The sequence below is a fragment of the Mytilus californianus genome, unplaced genomic scaffold (assembly GCF_021869535.1).
Source record: "Mytilus californianus isolate M0D057914Y unplaced genomic scaffold, xbMytCali1.0.p SCAF_11, whole genome shotgun sequence".
NCBI classification, from domain to species: Eukaryota; Metazoa; Mollusca; class Bivalvia; order Mytilida; family Mytilidae; genus Mytilus; species Mytilus californianus.
In genome coordinates, this window is record NW_026262593.1 from 70,146,103 (window position 1) to 70,162,860 (window position 16,758).

The 16,758-nt window shown below is 33.4% G+C and overlaps 1 protein-coding gene across 2 annotated transcripts in view; it reads right to left on the reverse strand.

Moving 5' to 3' along the window:
• The window catches only part of LOC127720610 (ATP-dependent translocase ABCB1-like), a 58,823-nt gene that overhangs the window by 24,457 nt on the left and 17,608 nt on the right, over positions 1-16,758 (reverse strand). Inside the window, exons 5-18 of one of the 2 annotated variants that reach the window (XM_052227283.1) lie at positions 15,968-16,101; positions 14,888-15,059; positions 13,848-13,972; positions 11,697-11,813; positions 11,035-11,110; positions 9,066-9,179; positions 8,562-8,672; positions 7,269-7,394; positions 6,292-6,495; positions 5,420-5,590; positions 4,666-4,849; positions 3,463-3,486; positions 1,914-2,128; positions 2-148 (exon numbers count right to left, since the gene is read on the reverse strand). In XM_052227283.1, the coding sequence (XP_052083243.1) occupies positions 2-148; positions 1,914-2,128; positions 3,463-3,486; positions 4,666-4,849; positions 5,420-5,590; positions 6,292-6,495; positions 7,269-7,394; positions 8,562-8,672; positions 9,066-9,179; positions 11,035-11,110; positions 11,697-11,813; positions 13,848-13,972; positions 14,888-15,059; positions 15,968-16,101 (1,920 nt within the window). The remainder of the gene's footprint in view (position 1; positions 149-1,913; positions 2,129-3,462; positions 3,487-4,665; positions 4,850-5,419; positions 5,591-6,291; positions 6,496-7,268; positions 7,395-8,561; positions 8,673-9,065; positions 9,180-11,034; positions 11,111-11,696; positions 11,814-13,847; positions 13,973-14,887; positions 15,060-15,967; positions 16,102-16,758) is intronic. The other variant, XM_052227284.1, reaches the window with a different exon arrangement.

A 16,758-nucleotide genomic window follows, 5' to 3' on the forward strand; every position in this document is an offset into this window, starting at 1 on the left:
CCTTAATCATTTCTCCAAAGAATATAGCAAATGCTGGCATGGTACATCCAGCAACACATGATGCCATAATCCCAAGCACAATAAATCCACATTCTGGTTGATTTTCATGGATCATACGGAAGTATTTTGGTGGTTCATATTCTTCTTGCTGTAAAAAAAGAAAAATAAAATTCGTCTTTGTAGAAAAATAAATACATTTGCAATAAAGATATGTAAATTTAACATAAGCTGTTGACACAGAGATATGTCTCATCTTTTTGTAATGTTGGTAGTATAATGCAAATATTGAATCCAAATGGCAATATTTAAACATTTAAAATAGGCAAAACATTCACAGTCAATGGAGGCCTCAGTGGCAGAGTGGTGTAAGTAGTCAAACTACTGTATCACTAGCTATAGCCTGTCAACACGGAGGTTGTGAGTTCAAATCCCGCACAGGGCAGGTGAGCTCGACTCCAATCTTAATTGACTAGGATTGTCAGTATTCCTACCGAAGGTCAGTGGTTCTCTCCAGGGACTCCGGCTTCCTGCGCCACTAAATAGCACAATAGTGTCGAGAGTGGCGTTAAACACCAATTAATCAATCAATCAACCATCAAAGTCAATGAACCATAACATAATGTGCATGACCAAAAAACTTCAATTGAAATGAGAAATGCCGATGCTTATAAAGCTGCATACCAAATACCCTTAACTTATAATAAGTTGTGCACTTTACATTAACCAAAACAAAAACTTTGACTTGTAAACAATGAAAAATTTCAAAGTTAATGAACAATTATGAGGGGATGGGGCCACATAATCTCCATGGAAAAGAGACATGCAAATGCTAATATAAAGTTGCATACAGAATATCATTGACTTAATATTAATGATTCCTCTTAAACTGATCTAATCACAAACTTTCACATGTTATCTATGCAAAACATTCTAAGTCAAAAGACCATGACTGAGGGGGTAGAGCCAAATAATCTCCATGGAAATGAGATGTGCCAATGCTCATGCATCTATATACCAAATACCATTGGCCTACCACTAGTGGTCCCCCTTAAACTGACATAATCACAAACTAATACTTGTAAAGTAAGCAAAAGTTTCAATGTTAATCGATCAGATCTGAGAGAGTAGGGCCAAATATTCTCCATGGAAATGAGATATACCAATGCCAATACAGCTGCATACCAAATATCATTGACCTAACACTAGGTGTTCCCCATAAACTGTTCTAATCACAAACTAATGCATTGCTGACGCCACTGACGACGCAGAGTGCAAGAGTCAATGTACTAATTCAAACCAATTGATACCTTGTTTTCTTTAAAAGTAAAACAGCAAATTTGAAATTTTCCATTTATAAAAGTGCATAACTTAAGAACTGTAAAAGTGATGCCATCCAAATTCGAATTTGATCTATGTTTGATGGTAATGGGCATTGTGTACAAGTTTCAAAACATTTGGGTGAGGTAAACTTAAGTACTAGAATGGAAACCTATTTCTGGACATACAGACGGACAATGGTATACCTGAATGCCCCTATTCGCTTAGTGGAAGACTGACTGGGAAAGAAAAGCTTGGCTAGATGACACTATTGCAACATCTTACCTTCTACGGTTCCTCTTCTTTGTCAGCTTTGTCCTGTCCTAACATCTGATGGGAGAGTTGTCGAGACATCTGACAGGACATAGCAACATGATCTTACCTCCTCAGGCTCCTCTTCTTTGTCAGCTTTGACCTTTCCATCAGGCTGTCCTGACATCTGATATGCGTTGAGTAGACATATGACATGACATAGCAACATGATCTTACCTCCTTAGGCTCCTCTTCTTTGTCAGCTTTGTCCTTTCCATCAGGCTGTCCTGACATCTGATATGAGTTGACTAGACATATGACATGACATAACAACATGATCTTACCTCCTCGGGCTCCTCTTCTTTGTCAGCTTTATCTTTTCCAGCAGGCTGTCCTGACATCTGACGGGAGAGTTGTCGAGACATCTGACGAGACAATTTTTGTGGTGATTTGTCGTCTGATGATGTAGATTTGATTCTGGATCTGGGTCTTTTGACTGTTTGATCTGGGACAGCATCTACAGCTTCCTCTTCCTCCTCCTCCTCTAGTGCGAACTCAACTATAAAGTTAAATACAAAGAATTATATGGTGGTGAAATTCAATACCATTTTAATGAAAACTGTCCTTTTGCTTCTATTTTGGGATTGCATATTTTCTTCAAATCCATTTCAAATCTTAACTTTTATATTAAAAAGATAGTTGTTAATAATTTTGTAAAATAGAATTAAATTTTGCCTTTTTGATGTCATGATGTAAATATTTTCTTTCAATTTTAAAATTAAAAGAATTTCAAAACCATGAAAATTTAAAAAAATGTTCCAAGGAACTGTGTGTTGGCACCACAAATCTATCTTTCAATATCCTATATATTATACGTGAAGGCTTCTAGAAATGAAGGCACTAAACAAAAAATGATAAATAGAATTTTTTATTTTCTCCATATATCTTAAAGAAGTATATATACATTAAATATATCATATTTTGGAGGTTAGGTTTCAAAAGAAATACTTTCAAAACTTCAAACAATTAGTTATTAATATGGAACAACTGATTATTAATATAGAACAGTTTCAATTACAATTTAACATTTCTAAATTTAAAACACAGTAAAAAAATAGGTGGAAAATACTGAAGGGACATTCAAACTTTGCCATGGCAAGAAAAGAAAAATGACAAAAAGACAAACAACAGTCTACAAAACTATACACATAAAACGCAAAAACTGACCAAAACCAACCCAACAAAAAACAGGGGGGATCTCAGTCACTTAGGCAGTGTAAATAGATCCTGTTCTATATGCAACATGTAACACACTGGAACTTCGGAAAAATCGGAAATTTCATGAAATCTTGGGACAATTTAGGTGTGCATCATGCAAGTGATTATTTGGATCTCTAACTTTTTTGTACGATGTATGAATCGTGCATGCAATCTAGAGTTTCACCAAGGAGGAGATTTTTGTTTCTCTATTTTATCTTTTTATCTCTCTATTTCTCTGTAAAATCCCCAATGTTATAATCATTGAAAAAAACAGTTTTAAAATAAAGATTGAAAGAGTTACCTTTCAAACAATGGGTTTGTATGCCAAATAAGGTATTATTAGGCCACTTATTTTGGCCCTTTTAATTTGAAATTAAAAATGTATCCTATTAAATAACACCTTCAGATGTTCACAAAACGTTAATCTTACAGATCTCAGTATTTTAATTTTTGAATTCCAGCTTACTATAGGGCTTTAAACTTATTGCAGTTCATTATATGTAACAAAACTGCAAAATGAGGACTAAGGGTCCCTTTGGGCCTAGAAAAATGAAGTATTACAAAATCATGTGATATCACAATGCAGCTTGAAGATAATTGTTATGTATGTGCTCCAGGGAAAACTGTACTCACCATCCTCACACTGATTTTGAAATCCTGAAAATATGTTATCATTCTTAGAGAAATATGTTATCATTCTGAAGATCCACTTAATATTTGCCACTTGATATTAACCACCAATTCATCCTCTTTTTTGTACTAATAATGTTTCATTTAGCTTTTCTTATTCATTTGCAGGTGATAATTTGATATTTAATGTCCATTTAGCAATCTTTCCAACAAATTCAGGAAAAGCACAAGAATTGTAATAAGAAATCAAACCCTGCTAAATATACAAGATCAACAAGTAAAACCAGATTATTAACAAACCAGCTCAAAAAGAAACTCCTAAGTCAGGAGCCTGTTGTTCAGTGGTCGTCGTTTGTTGGTGTGGTTCATAAGTGTTTCTCATTCTTGTTTTTTATATAGATTAGACCGTTGGTTTTCCTGTTTGAATTGTTTTACACTAGTCATTTTGGGGCCCTTTATAGCTTGCTGTTCGGTGTGAGCCAAGGCTCCATGTTGAAAGCCGTACTTTGACCTATAATTGTTTACTTTTTACTCATTGTGACTTGGATGGATAGTTGTCTCATTGGCACTCATACCACATCTTCTTATTTACACTGTCATCCCAACATATATGTATCATCATGATTTCTACCTAACTTTCAGTGTTTTTCATATATAAGTGAGTCACTGACCAAATAGCAGCAGTCTTCTTTATTGTAAACTGTAAAAGCTCAAAATAAAAATTCACTAATGGGCATGACATATTCGTTTGAATTGTTTTACATTTGTCATATCGGGGCCTTTTATAGCTGACTATGCGGTATGGGTTTTTCTCATTGTTGAAGGCCGTACGGTGACCTACAGTTGTTAATTTCTGTGTCATTTGGTCTCTTGTGGAGAGTTGTCTCATTGGCAATCATACCGCATCTTCTTATTTTATATGACATGCATTTTAGTTCTTAAAACAAGTCTGTTACTTAATAATCTAGGGAAAACACTACACCTGTGTGCTATATCTTCAAAAAGCCATTTTAGTTAGTGAAAAGGCATCAATTACTACTTCTTAGGTCTTTGGTTTTAACCTCCAACATTTGACTCAGTAAATTACTTATAATAAGATACATCAGGTTGATCCTTACTTGTTTTTCATTTATAAATTTCAGGAAAATTTTTGTGTCTTTTATCTAATTTAGAGATTACACACATATATTTAAGTGTAAAACATACCTGCATCTTCATTAACCAATGTCTGAGCTGTGACTAGGGAATGATACAGTCCTTGTTTATCCATCAAGTCGCCATGAGTTCCTTGTTCTATAATCTCCCCTTTATCCACCACATATATAATGTCTGCTTTCTGTATGGTGGACAGACGATGTGCTATCACTAAGGTTGTTCTTCCCTGTCTTGCCTAAAATACAAACAATCAAAATTATTGTTTATTTATCTTGTATAGCCTGTGCAATCAAGTTAAAGCATCAAATTCTGTTCAGCATGGTATCAAATGGTATTAAATCATCAGGTCAATTAATGCCACTTTGCAATGATGCCTTTGAATTATGTGCTCAGAATTAATAAACTGTTAACACAGAGATATGTCTAGCCTTTTTTTTTTTAATATTAAAATGCAAATGTTGAAAATTTAAAAAATCAATCCCTAATCATTCTTAAGTTGTGCAAAATATTCAAAGTCAATGAACAAATTATGACTTGAAGGTATAGGGCCAAACAATCTGCATGGAAATGATATGTGCCAATGCTTATTCAACTGCATACCAAATATCAATGACTTATCATAAATGGTTCCCTTACACTAATGCTGCCGTTAGAAACAGCATACCTATGTCTTGCTTTTTGACTTCATCAAGGCAAGACAAAAATGAGAGTTCTAATAATTCAATACTTAAATATTCACTGTGTTTGCACTAATAAAAAAATCACAAACATTTCTGTAATTACAGTATAATATATATTACTAAACCTTTTCTAGAGCTTCCTGTACAATATTCTCACTCTCAGAGTCTAATGCAGATGTAGCTTCATCCAGCAATAGGATTCTTGGGTCTCTGATCAAAGCCCTGGCAATGGCTACTCTTTGTTTCTGCCCTCCTGATAACTGAGCTCCTCGCTCTCCAACTAGTGTGTTGTAACTCTAAAAAAGTATAATCAATAAACTGAAGGAACTTGAATTATTCTTGTATGGGTAAGGACAGGCCACAAAGTTCAAATTGTGTGGTCATGTATGTGGTATGGGTTCAAATTGTGTGGTTTTGTATACGGTATGGGTTTTTCTCATTGTTGAAAGCCGTATGGTTTCCTATAATTGCTTACATCCACTTCATTTGAACTTTGGTGGATAGTTGTCTCATTGGCAATCATACCACATCTCCTTATGTTTATAAAGTAAAATGCAATTGTATGGGTGATGGCCATAAAAAAAAGTGCCTTCCAACCCCCCATATTGTTTTTTTCTGGAATAGCCCTTATAAAAAATTGAAGAAAAACCTATAAGAAATCCAATCAACTGCAAATGGAGCAAGACAATGTGCATTGTGAATCCAGACTTAGTCAAAATGAAACAATAGGGAATAGGACACACTTAGTAAATTTATAGATCACATGACTTTTCTGGTTTTCTTAGACCAATGTTTTAACCCTTGAATACAATTCAGGATAAACAAGGTTAATCAATCTCTAAAACTATGAATTTTCCAACACTGTCGCTAGGTTAACTGAGGAAAAATTGAGGTCAGTCATTGTAATGTTCTTATGTATATTTTTCTCATTGGGTTGCTGTCTCATAAAAATATTCTCAATATCTTTTTATCTATAATTACTATCAGTAATTGTTACCTGAGGAAGACTTTTAATGAAGTCATGTGCATTGGCTTGTTTAGCAGCCTGTTCTATTTCTGTAATGGTTGCATTAGGATTCCCAAGTCGGATGTTCTCAGCAATGGTGCAGCCGAACAAGACTGGTTCCTGTGATACCACACCAATGTTCTGTCGTAACCAGTTCAAGTTTAAATCCTTTATGTTGTTACCATCTAGTAAAACCTAGAAAGTTAAAATGTTGAAAATGTTGATATAAGTTAAAAATAAGGAAAAATTATCGGTTATATTTTGAACCTTTATAATTCCCATTTGTCTTGAAAATAACAATTATTAATAAGAAACAATCAACACCATTGTAAATTCAGATATCAAACTTTTATAAATATGTGTAATATTAAAGTACCAAAAAACAAGCATTCTGTGAGTATTGCCTGGCAATACATAGTCCCCTACCGGCTAAAAGATCATTGTACTCGAACAAAATGATACTTGATCTATAACTTGTCATGGTGTAAACTATATAACAAATATCAAGTCAATATCTTCAAGCATGACGGGAAAAAAAATGTGGAAAATTGATTATTTGAGTGAATTTTCTAAGTCCAAGGACAATAACTCTGCACAAATCATCAGACCGGAACAAAATTCGAACTTGATCTGTAAATTGTCATGATAAAACTATATACTTTATAGATTTATCAAATCAATATCGGACGGAGTGCAAACCTAAATAATTGTTCAGCTAAGGTCAAAGTAACCCTACTCCTCAACAATTTTCATCTGAATCATCAACAGAATAAACATCGCAGCACACAAGACATGACACAACATTCTTTTAAATTTAAATCTTATTCATTTTTGGCAAGAAATTGTACAAAATACTTGTTAACTCTGTCATTTCAACATATTACTAAGTCCATTGCAAATAGTCATTTTGCATTTCCAGACAAGATAAGATTATTTCAAACATTTTTTTCCTAATAATATCTATCTACCTGTCCTGCATCTGGGTCATAAAATCTCTGTATGAGATTGACTATGGTAGATTTGCCACATCCACTGGATCCTACCAATGCTACAGTCTGTCCTGGTTTTATAGACAGGTTAAAATTAGTCAGTACCTACAAAATACAAACTACAACTGATCAAACAAAGGGGATGTGGTGTTAACATCAATGAGACAGCAACCCAAAGACACAGGGTAACACATATCTTAATGTTTTGTCAATACATGTATTAAAACTGCAACCAGATAGGTTTAAAAATAGATAAAACCTAGCATTTCAAATTCTTTTCAAATTTGAATGCAGCATTTCCTGAAATCGCAATAATATGTGCACAAAATGATTTCTGAATTTACAGTTATGACAAATTTGGATTTGATGGCAGATTTTTGATAGTCTATTTTAATTATTCAGAACTGTTGACTTGGGTGATTTAGAGCTTGACATATTGATTGTATAAACTCCTGTTGAAGACTTCATTTTGACCTCCATATGGTTATTTTTGTTATTGTGTTGCTATCTAATGGATATTTATCCTGCAATCGACCTTTCTACTGCAGTAATACAAGTTTACAGATATTAAACACAAAGCGATATAGTATATGTATACAAGTCTCTTGGTATCCAGCTTCTGTTGCAAGAAAACAGTTATATTCAAACTGAAGTTTCTGTCACAGTTTATTTTGGGTCATCAGGGTCCACGTCTAAGTCATGCTAATTTCATTCAAAAACAAATTCAACGGCGGTAGGTTCAAAGAACTATACGTCTAAGCACAATGTTTAATTGCAGGATAAAAACAATATTCGTACATTGTAGGAAAATATAAAATTGATTTATATGAGCTTTTGAAAAATAATAAATTTCATATTTTCTTACTGAATATACGAAAATTATTTATACATCTTCAATTCATAAAAATGAATATCTAAATCTATCAATACTTATATATTTTGTTCCAATTTTTTTTAATAAGGCTGATTTCACTTGGACATAAAATGAACTTTCACATTCTCTGTACAGTAAATAGTAAAGTCTAAGTCTAAAACACTAATGCTCTTTGTATACATTGTGTTCAAAGACAGAAATTTATCTCTGTACTACCCAGGCATCATATTTGGCAAAGTTACACCCACTTTATTGGACTGTATACCAATCTGTTTAACCCCAAAGGTGTAAATGCTTTTTGTATTGTAAATTAGCATTGTTCCCTCTCAAAACTAGCCTTTGTATCTATATTACCCAGCCATGTGAACACAAGTAAGACAAGGGGAAGTAATACTAACCTGAACATCCTCTCTAGTAGGATAGGTAAAATTAACACCAAAAAACTCTAATGCTCCTTGTATTGAGAGTGGGCGTTGTCCTTTCTCAGAACTGGCATCTATTTTGGGTTCCTGAAATATTAAATTTGGTGAATACTAACAGTTATAAAAGATGGTTTCTGTACAAATTTTTCATTTCTTTTAACAGAATTGTAAATCAAAGACTTACAAGTATATATAGTGAGAAGTATATGTTTGCTGAAAAAACTACTCAATCTCCATGGTTGATGTATATATTTTACAACTGCAAAATTTCAATGTTTTTAACTTTATAGTCTCTGTTAAATTCATGCAAAACTTTTCTAAAATCAACGAATCTTAGAGATTGGAATGTTTTGTGGAAAAGACTGCATGATGACCTCTAAATGTCTTTTGTTTTTGTGTGGTTGTGTCTATCTATACTGTTAAAATCTACAATTTTACAGCAAAACAGGAGAAATGTTTTTAAGGTTAAAGTTCACTTACTCTGTCAATGATCTCATACACAACAGCTGCAGCCCCTTTGGCTGTAACAAAGGAACCAATGTTTGGTGCTGCGTTACCTATTGAGAAACTGCCAATCATTACACAGAAAAATACCTGAAAGGTAAAAAAATAAAGAATTGATATTTAGCAATTAAGGTGTAGCAACACAGACCATTTTCTAACAAATCGACATAATCTAAAAGATTGTTTTTTTCTAAAATATATGGTAAAAATTAGGGTTTTGACCAAAATCTCTGGGCTTACTGAACATGAAATTGTGATAGCGTAAAGAGGGGAATGGTGTCCTATGGAAATATGTTCTTGTATATTTTTTTTTCTGTTTATAGCATATCTTTTTAAAATTAATTTAACCATTTTATCAGACCTGCCAATGTTCATGCTTTTTGGGGCTATCCCCCATGAGAATTGTTGATTCAATTATCAAGACTAAATACTTTTAAAAATGCATTCAGAGGAGAAAAAAATACATTTCAATACATATATATACTCATTCAAAACCATAGATGTTCTAATTAAGTACACTAACGACATGCATGTATAGGTATGCATTAGGTTCTCTTGTGCTTAAAATCCCCCATGGAGATTTTGAAAAGTTCGCAGGTATGTTTAATGTGTATGCAAAGTACAGTGAGGTTCTAGCTTTTGAAATCTTTCGTCTCAAGCATACCTGATGAAAGTTATTCAATAAACACACATCATATCAAATGGTGCTTTTTTTAATAGTCTAATTCATTCACATTTAGACCAGCAAAATATATTTCCAAAGGTCCATCAGACTTACAATGTAAAATTATAAAAAGGCCCAGTGTTGAAGGCCGTACTTTGACCTATAATTGTTTACTTCTTTACACATTGTGACTTGGATGGATAGTTGTATCATTGGCCCTCATACCACATCTTCTTATTTATACCAACAGTCTAAGGGACTTACTATGCATACTTATGAAACGGCCCAACAGTCTAGGGGACTTACAATGCATACTTATGAAAGGGCCCAACAGTCTAAGGGACTTGCAATGCATACTTATGGAAGGGCCCAACAGTCTAAAGGATTTACAATGCATACTTATGAAAGGGCCCAACAGTCTAAAGGACTTACAATGCATACTAATGAAACGGCCCAACAGTCTAGGGGATTTACTATGCATACTTATGAAAGGGCCCAACAGTCTAAGGGACTTGCACTGCATACTTATGAAAGGGCCCAACAGTCTAAAGGACTTACAATGCATACTTATGAAATGGCCCAACAGTCTAGGGGACTTACAATGCATACTTATGAAAGGGCCCAACAGTCTAAAGGACTTACAATGCATACTTATGAAACAGCCCAACAGTCTAGGGGACTTACAATGCATACTTATGAAAGGGCCCAACAGTCTAAGGGACTTACAATGCAAACTTATGAAAGGGCCCAACAGTCTAAGGGACTTACAATGCATACTAATGAAAGGACTCAACAGTCTAAGGGACTTACAATGCATACTAATGAAACGGCCCAACAGTCTAGGGGACTTACAATGCATACTTATGAAAGGGCCCAACAGTCTAAAGGACTTACAATGCATACTTATGAAACAGCCCAACAGTCTAGGGGACTTACAATGCATACTTATGAAAGGGCCCAACAGTCTAAGGGACTTACAATGCAAACTTATGAAAGGGCCCAACAGTCTAAGGGACTTACAATGCATACTAATGAAAGGGCTCAACAGTCTAAGGGACTTACAATGCATACTTATGAAAGGGCCCAACAGTCTAAGGGACTTACAATGCATACTTATGATAGAGCCCAACAGTCTAAGGGACTTGCAATGCATACTTATTAAAATGCCCAACAGTCTAAGGGACTTACAATGCATACTAATGAAAGAGCCCAACTGAACATTTAAAAAAAAGATCCAGAACCTAGGGCCTACATATGAGTTCCCTGGACTATCATACATACTGTAAGCACTGTACCAGGTGTGATTCCCTCTGCTCCCATAGATGTAATGTATTCTTTGACTTGTTCATTTCCATACCTACGGAATAATTACTAGAATTAATAAATATGTAAAGTTTACATGACACTTGTCTATTGTTGAGGGCTATATGTTTGGACTTCAGATGTGCTGTGGATTCATTTATATCCGTGGGTACCAATTTTTGTAGAATAAGTAAAGATTGTATATTAGATTTCTTGGTTTTCCTAAGTTTGCACACAAGCCTAAAGGGAACTAATACTTTGCTGAAGACATTAATTTGCCTATCTCCATGAAATCCTAGAAAATTGGATTTCCAGGAATAATAACGAATCATTTGTAGGCTCTCGAGTGTTTGGTTGATGTGTTTTGTAAATTTACAAACCTGTTACCACAGAAACTACACCAAAATAACTATGCATAATCTCTAAACATTACAAATAACAGACTTTGCATAATCTCTAAACATTACAAATAACAGACTTCTAAGAAACAATGTCCAATCTCTTTTAAAAACCAAACACATGGTGTCAAGTTTCAAAGTTACAAGTCTGTTACCATGGAAAATTACCAAAAGGCAATGTATAATCTCTAAACATACAAGGTGCAAATTTCAAAATTACAAATAATTACCATGGCAACTTACCAAAATGACAATGCATAATCTCCAAACATCACAAGATATAAACTACCAAGCAACAAACCAGTAACCATGGATTTCTTTATTCCTATTTGTTTTGTTTCTTCCAAAGATTTTCCATATCTGAAATTATTTTTTTATCAAACTGATTAATACATACAATTGTTTTTTTCAATTTTGTTACTTTACAAAAGGTATGAGAATAAATGTGTGTGCCTCTGAAGGAGTTTCACTTACAATTTGTAAAAAAAAGGTACCAAAATAGTTCATAAATATTGAAAGATGTCTACTAAATTTTAAGAGGTAATACTAAGTCAGAAAGACTTAATTATGTCCCTATGTTATAATTTAAAAATTTAATAGGAAACAAGAGTTATCCTTCTCTATTTCTTTTATAGCTTTTCACTGTCAGATTAATTTTAAGATGTAACAAGAATTTAATCAGATTTTGCAAAGGTGTAGTTTAAGATGCATTTGATAAATTTATTCAAAGAAAAGGGAGTTTTATGGTTAACTGATTGTTTGTTATATGCTTTACGTCTAATGGCAAATATTTAATACATGTTCAGGAGAACAAATTAACGATTAATGCAATAGGTAATCTTGTAAGTGGGTGTTCACACGGATGAAGGAAAAGAAGTTTGGAAAACCACTGGAAAATGAGGGTAAATTGGATAGAGTCAGAAATTTAGCCTATCAACAGTTTGCCTACAGTCCCCTCAAAGAGTGTGGCACTCTCTCTACACAAGGCATTGGATTTAACGTCCCCATTCATAACAGATGTGATTGCATATTCAAATATCCTGCACAGCCAAGAGGACACCACACTTTAGGTTTTGCTACCAGTCCTAAGATGACCAAGGGATGACCATATTTCCATACCCCCAGTCAACCCTTGGGGTTTCATGGACATTTTAAAATGCAATTCAATATAAAAAGACATTGGAGCTCATAATAATGACCAGTGTTCATACTAAAATTATATAACCTATAATAACCCAATCAGATTCTTCTAAACCACTATTAAATCTATTTGGTTTAAAGTTCTTAGTACAAATTTTAGTAAAGTTTTAAATTACGGCTTTACATATGGGTTATCTCATGGCTTCCAAAACGGTCATATATTCCGGACATTTATAAATTTACCGAACATTGTCCGCCTGGGAAAAGCATGAAACGGACATCTACATTTTAATTTTCAAGATGTTCTTAAGAGGCGGTAATTTTAACATAATTCAATTGGAAGTTTATGCGATCTTTTTGACCCAACCTTTTGCCTTAAACAGCCACCATTTCTGGTCATAAAAGTGACATGATGATTAAGTACTATCAAAACAACCCCATCTTTAATACCTTTTCATTTCAATCAAGGTTAATTAGTTGTCGGACAGCTGAAATTTGCCTGTTCAGGTGACAGGTAAACTATTTTGTACCTGACATTGATCGGTCTATTCAGAGTTATTTTCTTACATTTCAGCGGTTTGCATCTAATTAATTTAGTCAAAAAGATAAAAATTATCAGAAATACGTTTATAAATATGATTTGATGAAAAATTTAAAAAGGTTTTAAATGAAAATTCGTCAGAACCACGTTGTTTGAACTAGTACACGCTTGCGCATGTGAGCAGTTGGGAAATTTAATTATGCATCCTTATTTCTTCAAAAATGCTTAATTATCATTGATACCTTTATTTAACGTTCATTTCAAGTATTTTCTTGAATAAATAACATGGAAAGAGCTACTAACACTCAATCGCGCTTTGTAAACGTACACGGATTTTACGTATCCGTCTCTGGTCCATGTTTTACCATTGTCAAGTCAACATGCGGTATTAGAAAAATGTGCTTTTAAAAACGAAAGTAAAGTTTTTGACCATGATATTTTGCACAAATAAAGAGTCTAAGGCAGATATTAGTACGCTGGTGTTGCACACTTCCAATGATGCCCTACCAATTTAACAGTTACTGTTAGAGCATGGAATTTATATTAAAGTAAAGTTTAATATCGTTTTTTAATGTCAATCATTGGTTATATGATGGCCAACTGATTACCATAATTGACTTTTAGTCTTAAGCGATTAAAATCGGGATAAGACATAAAATGTCTGGCTGGCTCAAATATTTTTTGGAAGCCCTGGGTTATCTCTCCTGATATACCTTTTAACTTCCTGTTTTTGACCATTAAATGATACAACAGTTCTCATACAAGATATAACTTCTTCTGCTACACTACCAGCATCAGCATATAAGGCTTGTTCTCTTTTGGCAAAGTTTTGCATCAGCTGAAATACAAGAGATCAACTTGAATAATTTTAATCAATTCACTTAATCAGCTACATCAAAAACCAAATTTATATTTTTTTTAAATCTAACCTTTGCATTTTACCTTGATTAAATTCAACTTATAAATACTGTTAATTCAGAAATTATTGCAAGGTTTTTATTATTGCGAATAATGCGACTGGTTGAGTATTGCAATAATAAGAACTCGTATTCTGATATCTGATGCATATATATATATGTATGCATATTTTCCTGAAATCGCAATAATTAATCTCGCATTTACGTCCATTCCTCAAAAATCGCAATAATAAATGCTCGCAATAATTTCTGAATTTACAGTATATGAATTCACATGCAGGTTATAGAAGAGTTCATGTTGCTAAATCTGTTTTCTGTGAAATGTTTGGTAGACTCATCATTTGTATTTTAGTTTTTGTATGGTTATATTTCTTCCGTTTTTAAAAAAGTTAAAGAGAGGCGGAAAATACCCATGGGATAGTCAAACTCATTAGTCAAAAAAGGAACAGGCAGAAAACAAAAACCACCAAAAGACAAAGAACAGTCTTCGAAATACAGAATACTAAAGACAAAACAACAAGAACCCCACCAAAAACTGGGGGTAATCTCAGGTGTTGAAAATATTCAGTTAATTAAAAACTTATCATTCAAAATAAACCCATGCATAAAACATATACTCACTAATGAGAAATAAGAAGTCAGATCAGTTAATCGCAAAATTCAGTTTTTACAGACCTATAATCACTGATGAGAATTAAGCAGTCAGAATAGCCAATCACCCACTTCAGTTTTACACACCTATACTCGCTGATGAGAAATTAGCAGTCAGAATAACCACTCACTTAAGTTTTAACAGACCTATACACTCACTTCAGTTTCTACAGACATATACTCACTGATGAGAAATAAGCAGCAAGAATTGCCAGTACAGGTGTCAAGGACATCATAACTAAAGTCATCTTCCAACTTTTCCAAAATCCAATGGCAAATCCAGCAAAAAACTGAGCTGTAAACTGTATCAGAAGACTTAGCTTGTCTCCAATTCCTTCTCTCACTCTTTCTAAATCACTGAAAAAAGAAACCAATGAAATTTAAATAAGTAGTCTAATTGTCTCCCTTGTCATCTTTAGAACTTAGTTCTGCCCTCATCTTCTTTTATTTACAGTGGATATACTATTCATGGGTCTGGAAATATTTGTTGTGACCACTTGTCTGGAAGAAAAGTTACTTGCCATGATGTATTTCATTGTATACGTATATGTTTCTAAAACAGATTTGAAATACAATGAAATATAGATTCCACTACTGCAACAAGTGTGTTACGATATTTCTCCACTCGAGTTGAGACCGTTAAATTTTAATATTTAAAGCGTGAGGCTTGCCAAGCTTTTTAAATAATTAAAATTTAACTGTTGGGAGTGGAGAAATATCGTAATACACAAGTTATAGTGGTGGTATCTGATTCTCTAATGATTTTTATTCTTCCTCTTCAAAGATTTGCAGAAAGTTGTGTTCTTTATATGTGACGTCATCAGGCATGGTCGCCTTTTTTCATGATGTCACAATAGGAAATTCAGAAGAAAAGAAAATTTGACGTCATAATTAAGTTTCGACCAATCATTTGCCGAGAACAGATATTTCACTAGTGAGGAGAACACTTAGTTTTTCACAATCGATTGGGAAATGTGAAAATAGTGCAAAATTAGAGAAAATGTTATTCATGGTGTGCATTGGAGGACCTTATACTTCTCTTATATTGTCATAAGTGTTTTTAATCTATTACTTTATTGTTAAAATGAGTATGTATGAGTGAACTTAAATACCCTTTTGACCAATTTGAATGCCTGTTTTGAGGTGTTCAGTTTATACAATAAAGAATTTCAAAATCCAGGTCAACACCTCTCATGGGGGATATCCCCATAAATTGTTATAATTGGCAGATCTGGGTCACCATATTTGTACTGCTAGTATCTTACTCAGATAATCTAGTTGTCAGTTCACCACTCTGATGTTTATCAAACCAGCCAATCTCTTGTCGTAATATGGCTCGGAAAAAATGTTTTCTTATCTTGTTTACTTGTCTCTCACAGGCTGTCATAAAACATGCGATCTGAAATAAAAATAAATGGTGTGAATATTTTAAATGCTGTTAAATTCCTTCCATAAACCAAGGGGGTTTAACAGTTGTACTATTCTGTTTACTTACTTTTTAATTCAATTTTCAAATGCATTACTCAAAAGAAAAAAAAGTTGCTAATACATGATTTTTTATTTAAGATTTACAAATAAACAGAATTTCAAAGACATCCAATTTTCATGGTTATAATTAATTTTCATGGTTATAATTAATAAGTTTGTACCTTCCAAATCTACACTGGCATACAATGAAAATCCCAGCAATTTATTATTTAATATACATGTGTATGGAAAACAGTTTGACCAGAAAAACATTTAATAAAGCCTTGTACAATATCTATTATTATTCTGAAGTTATGAACTATAAATCTGAAGGAGTTCCAACCAAAAACGAAGAAATTATCTAGGCTACAATTAACAAAGTAAAGACGGACAGACTATCAACAATTGGACAGGTAAAAAATAAATCATGCTCTATTGATTGTTGGTATCTAACGCAATTGTCAGCTCTCTTGACTAAATCATGGCATCCAATTTTTTTATTCCTTGAGGATTTATTGATTGATTGATTGATTTTTGGTGTTTAATGCCACTTTCAGCACTATAGGCTATACCTTGGTAGTTAGTTTTT